Source organism: Helianthus annuus, chromosome 10 (genome assembly GCF_002127325.2).
Source record: "Helianthus annuus cultivar XRQ/B chromosome 10, HanXRQr2.0-SUNRISE, whole genome shotgun sequence".
In the NCBI taxonomy this organism is placed as follows: Eukaryota; Viridiplantae; Streptophyta; class Magnoliopsida; order Asterales; family Asteraceae; genus Helianthus; species Helianthus annuus.
In genome coordinates this window covers 7211601-7217827 of record NC_035442.2, presented here as the reverse complement: position 1 = coordinate 7217827, position 6227 = coordinate 7211601, and the positions used below count along the sequence as shown (strand labels likewise).

At 34.4% G+C, this 6227-nt stretch overlaps 1 protein-coding gene across 1 annotated transcript; it reads right to left on the bottom strand.

Moving 5' to 3' along the window:
• Positions 1 to 360: 360 nt before the first annotated feature.
• On the bottom strand, positions 361 to 3232 carry LOC110883923 (caffeic acid 3-O-methyltransferase). Its single transcript, XM_022131584.2, has 4 exons — positions 2838 to 3232; positions 1200 to 1510; positions 795 to 859; positions 361 to 705 (listed from the first exon to the last, which is right to left on the bottom strand). The coding sequence occupies exons 1-4, from the start codon at positions 3230 to 3232 to the stop codon at positions 391 to 393; spliced, it is 1086 nt and encodes a 361-aa protein (XP_021987276.1). The 3' UTR covers positions 361 to 390.
• Between the last annotated feature and the right edge of the window lie 2995 nt (positions 3233 to 6227).

Below are 6227 nucleotides of genomic sequence, written 5' to 3'. Positions count from 1 at the left end.
TGCCTTATAATGTAGTTTAAATATATTTACCCGCTTATCCTTTAGACCGCTTATCATACTTCCCCTAATATACTAGTTATCAGTTTGCTTATCATACATATACATAATATTCGGATAAATATACATAACATAACTAAAGTTTAACATATGTTTGTATTTCCAACAGACGCTAACTATGTATAAAACAATTCAAACTATTTTATGTGCAATCCGCTCAACTCCATAAGAAAATAATACCTTTTACTCTTTTCATGACCATGACATTCAATGCATGAAAATGTACCAATGAGAGGTGTTTTTGTTTATTATCATATAAAGCGAAATTTTAAATACAAAGTCTTAACAACAAATCCTCAATACATGACCATGACATTCAATTCAATACATAAGTTAAACGCTCTTGTAGAATTCCATGATCCAAAATGTAGATACCCTACAAACAATTTCCATAGAAGTGAATCCAGCCTCTATGGCCATTACGTTGTATTCTTTTGCGGTTCGCTCTTTGCCTCCAGGGTTAGCCATCAACATTATCATATCACTACCAATTGCGATCTTAGAAACTTCATCATTGTAGCTAATATCACTTTCAGGGTCGGGAATTATCGCCTCCACCACCACCATCTTACCGCCCTCTGGTAATGCCGCCCAACAGTTCTTTAGAACCTTGAGGCAATAACCGTCACCCCAGTCATGAAGTATCCACTATAACAAATAAAAATCAAAATAGTTATTTAAGGAAAAAAAGATTGTTATTTAAACAAATATCATATTAAAAAAGTTAATGAACCAACCTTCATGAAAATAACATCTCCTTTCGGAACACTTTGGAACATATCTCCTCCGACATGTTCCACACCTAGTCAAGAGCATCAAGCAATCATCATTGGCTTAGTGTCTTGGTCCGTCGATTTGAGATCCAAACAATTCGCTTTTCATGGTCTGGTGGTTTAACGGTTCAGTCAAGTTTGAAACTTGGAACTAGTTGTTTAACTTTATTACGTATATATTTTTTTCCACTTCTGAATATATACATTATAATTATAAACATAATTTTAAAATTTATGACACAAACTAATGAGTTTGAAAAAAATTTGCTTAAAATCGTCAAACTAGTCGTTCCAACCCACTCAACCCAGCCGGTTTGATTTGTCATTTCTTGAAACCGTAATCATCAATCTATGCAATTGAATATATACCTGGGTAAAGAGGTGCATCCTTAATGACATGAGGTAGATCAAGGTTGATCCCCTTAATATTAGGGTACTTAGAAACAATAAGCTCAAGGTTAGCACCTAAACCACCACCTACATCAATCACTTCTTTGACTCCTTCAAATCCCTTGTACCTTTCAAGAATCATCTTCATCACTATTCTTGTTTTGTCATACATGCACTTGTTGAAGACCTCATTGAATCTGTTATCTTTTGCAGCATACTCAAATGCATTTAGCCCATGAGCCTTGTCAAATGGGACCCCTCCCTCAATAACTACATCTTTCAGTTGGTACCTGCCCCAGACAAAATAATATATATGATAATTATTAATTAAACTTTTTTTGAAGTTCAAAAGTATTTCATTGATAAAGTGTTAAATAGGTAAAATATTTATAAACATTGTAACATCCCAAAATTAGGATATGTTCTACTTTAACTTTAAAGGGTTACATTGTGGGATTGATTGTTTAATTCAAAGAATAACTTATTCCAAAATTTTATTAAAGAAAATCTATATGGGTTAACTTTGTTTGCCAAGTTAATTTTTGTAAATATAACTGTAGAGAATTTTTACCAATTACATGGTGGAAAGTAATACTTATATAACTGGGATAAAAAGAATAAAACCGGTTAGTCGTCGTTTAAAATTTATTGCTTAATTAAAGTGGAGGGTCTGCAACGGAACATCGTAGTGGTTAAGAGGTGTGCTTTATAACCAAAATGTTAGGAGTTCAAATTTTGTAAGGTGCAGTTTTTAATAAAAAAATTAAGTGGAGGGGTTATCGTTGCAAGAGAGTCAAACAGCGAAAATAATAGGATAAAGGGGGTTCAAAATCCATGACATCAATTAAGGTAGAACTGAGAACAGATTTAGTGAATTCTTAAATTGCATGTTGAAGATTGATCAAGATTAGGTGTTCAAGAAGGTAAAGGTAACCTCTATAACCTTAATTGGAAATGATTAGTAGTATAATAACTCCCCAGTTGATTGATTTGAGTTTTTTATACCCTAGTTGATTGATGAAAATAAGGGATGAAAATATAAGGGATGAAAATAAAAAAACTCCCCAGTTGATTGATTTGAGTTTTTTATACCCTAGCTTATAATATCTATCCATTCAGACTTTACGTTTTCGTTTCGACTCAAACAAAGTTTACAAAACACGTTTTGACCCCGGGGGCGGACCTACCCGTAGTCGTGGGTGAACGGGTGCACCGTTTGGAATATTAGACAAAAAAAACCCTATCGCACCCCTTGAAAATATGGTTGAACGCCTCATCCACACCTCCAGCAAATAATTCCTGGGTTCGCCACTGTTTCACCCTTCAATTATTCACTTCATATTTGAAGTTCGTCCAAAGGGTATCTTTAATGATTAGACCCTTCAAAATAAAACTATCTACAAATTAATATTGGTATGGAGATAGCTAGTTTTTGTAACTTGTAATAACGCATTAGCCCTTTTATAAAACAACTGTTCATTCTAAAAACAACTTGCTTGACATGCTATCCTACTCGTTTTACCATCACTACTAGGATCTCATGTCATCTTATAACAATGAATCCATATATGTAAGGAAGCTAGATATATAAAAGAAATGAATATAGATATAACTAACCAACAATTAACAAGTACTTTATCGTAGATAAAGAGAAGCGATGAAGCATGCGACGTCCCGTCTTGCCTTCGGACATAGTTATAGGACAAGGTTGTCATGCCATATAAGTTCTTAGAATCTCCATGTTCATCCTTTATAAAGGTTGATGTGAGAACCGAGTGGCTGGAGAGAAACCGAAGAATCCGTTCAATTAACAACGGGGTTTCGTGGGTTTGCCTAGGGAGACTAGAAGCAAGATCATAACTAGAGAAGTTGCCACCTGGAATCTTTGCCATGATCTCAAAGAGATCGAGTTCTATAGCGGTTTTAATGACCATAGGAAGAAGCATTCCCATGGTTATTTGATTCACTCTAAGTGGCTCTTCCTCTTCTTCAGACATCTTGTAAGAGTCCATGATTGAACCAAATGATATGGTGAACCTTAGACCTTAGTTTGTTTTGAGTGGTATTATATATATAGAGAGAGAGAGATTATGTGTGTACACAAACCACTCTAAACATTATGCTATTGAACAAATGGTTGGATGCATTTTGCACATTATTCTTAAACCTTAAAAAATCGGTCCTGACAACAACTTGAACATTAGTATTTACCATGTGAAGTAAATTTCAAGTTGGAATGCTATTAAAATTAAACGCATTGCATCAAAAAAGTTTATAAAACATCACATCTTAAAAGTCACATCACATCTTAGAAGTCGTAAGAGGAAAAAAAATCCTGTATAAAACAAAAACGAAACCTGGTAAGGCTTGGTTCAAATTGAAACAATTTGTACCAATGACGGTATCGGTTTGTTATGTCACGGTAACCGCACTAATTAACTATAGTTTATGATGCAAAAAAAAAAAAAAAAAAAAATACTCTACTTTGAATACAACTTGGTTTTCAACACACCTGCAGCAAGTTATTGAAGAAAAAGTCATATTAAATAAAAATAAAATGGGTTAAAGGCGTAGATTATATAAAGCATAACTAAAATTTGAAATTCAAAATTTAAAATCACTATTCATGGTCCATGAGTTGTAATATATACATACATAAGTTTTAAGGACTCGTGCGTTGTGGCCGGCGGAACTGCTAAACCGAACAAAAAATAGACGTAAAAATGTTGGGCCATGCACGTACGTTGCGGCATATTTACTCGCAAAATTTAGACAAAAAAGTAACACATTATTGTATAAAAGAATAACTAAGTCACACACACATATTACAAAAACAAAATTTTAAAAAGTCGTGTTTAACATCGATTATTAACCTTAAAAAGAATATTTTCCGATAACACGATACCGGTAGCGCTGTTCTTACAAAAGTTGAAGGCCGTATAAGTTCGTTTTACATCAATCGAAAACCATAGAAACAAATATCAATGATTCCGATAACACCGATACCGGTTTTGAACCAATACCGGTAACGATGTTGTTCGGTCACCGTAGCGCTATTTCAAATACATCTATATTTTCCATAAATTTATATTGGATACAAATAGATAAACAAATTTACATGCTCAAAGTAGAAAAGAAAAACCTTGCTAGCTAAATTAGAAAAACCAAAACATTATCAAAAACCTTAATGGTCAAATTAAGAAAAGCAGAAAACCAAAACTAAACTCAAACCAAAACCTTATTTAAAACCTTGATTACCATGTTTGTTAGGATCTGACTTTAACTTGTATGTTTTAGATGAACAATTATGGATGTAATATAAGTAAAAATGGAAATGCAGAATTATATGAGCATACAAAAGTGGGAAGTTATATCAAAACTATTTTGCATTAATAATCAAGGGATTACATTTAAAACAATGATTTTACAAACTCTCCATCAGCCTAATCACTCACAGATCTAGTCGTACAAAAGGAATGTTTGTAAACTGATGAAATAGATCTCTAACACATGAGATCTATTTATACAAGTATGAAAGGTCTATTTTCAATCAGCTAAATTTGATCAACTTTTGTTCCTCATCAGCTTCTCTCTGATTTGGCCTTTAAATTGTAATTCAAAGTTCATAGAGAAGCTATCTTCTGGATCCCTTTCGAGTTGAAGACCCAATAGATCTAGCAAATCTTCATCTTTGAGCCCAAAGGCACTATTCAATGAGATCTTTTGAACTTCCCCACTAGCCCTGAGCAGATTCATGGTTTATCTTGTCAAATTTCCATTTTAGAATTTTAAGGCTAAGAGGGCTTGTTGGGACAAGAGTTATTGTAGATGAGTTGGGGGAAACTGGTCTTCCCATAACTTTACCAAGTAGATCTTCTGTATTTATATCCAAATGCCAATACAATAGTTCATTCATGATCCCTCGTTTTCCCATTTCATCTTGATGCTTCTTTATCTCTTCTTCAAACATCTCTTTTTTCCTTTTGAGGTAGACTATAACTGCTGAGGAGATGTTCTTTGCCGAAGGAAGTTCTATGGGATCAATCAATGACTTGATTGAGAAGTCTACTTGTTCATAGTCTGGCTTTCTTGGGACTGAGGGATCTTTTTCTCTTAAAAGTTCTAGTTTTTGTAGTTCTCTAAGATTATTGGCTCATCTCATCTAGCCATTGACCTTAGTGTGCCAAAATTGGCTGCAACCGTTTCCTTTTTCATTCTTTTCAACTGGGGGCCTTTTTGTCATTTGGCCACTTGCTTGCTTTCAAGTTTGCTGGAGTGAGCTTGATCTCAGGATGAAGCTTTAGCTTTTCTATCCTTAGGATTTCATCAAGAAGGGCTTTGGTAGACCATCCTATGAATTGAGCGTTGGTTGCTTTATAAGGCTTGTTTTTCATGATATGATCTAGATAGTCTTCTCTTAAAGCTCTTTCGAGATTTGGATCATTAATAGAGGCCTGAGATTGTTTGTTGCTGACATCCTTTGCATAGTCTTCCAAAGCATTCACTTTCATGAATTCGTTAGACAAGATATGTTGAGCCTCTTTGTCACTCTTCGGTTTACTTCTTTCTACAACAACCTTTTCCGTCTGTTTTAGCTTTAGCTCCAAGTATTTTGTACCATTGGCAGGCTTTGGATAGGCTTCAAGAGATGGAAAGATGAGTTGGCTTGGATCTATTGTGGAGTAGAAAGACGGTATTTCTTTTGAAACAGATTCTAACTCCAAAGGATGTACAAATGTAGTTATGATTGTGGTGGTTGATGGTAGTGTTAAAGGAAGAGATGTGAAGGTTGTGGATGGTTCTGTTGTGGTAGTGGTGTTGATAGGTGAGGCTTGGGGGAGTTTCTTCATCATCTTCTTGGATGGTGAATTTTGTTCTTCTACCCCTTGTATATGGTGTAGGTTGATGCAAAATGTCCATTTCCTATAAGTATGTGGGATCAATATGTTTAGATCTTCAAGAACAAAGAACAAATTATCAGAGTTTTGACTATCACCATTTGCTGTG

Bases quoted from the DNA above. Each gene is read 5' to 3' on its own strand.
- LOC110883923 (XM_022131584.2), bottom strand. From the start codon at position 3,232: ATGGACTCTTACAAGATGTCTGAAGAAGAGGAAGAGCCACTTAGAGTG. The intron at 1,511-2,837 runs GTTAGTTATATC...TGTCTGGGGCAG, and splicing joins AAAGTACTTGTTAATTGTTG to GTACCAACTGAAAGATGTAG. The intron at 860-1,199 runs GTATATATTCAA...GCTCTTGACTAG, and splicing joins GGATGCACCTCTTTACCCAG to GTGTGGAACATGTCGGAGGA.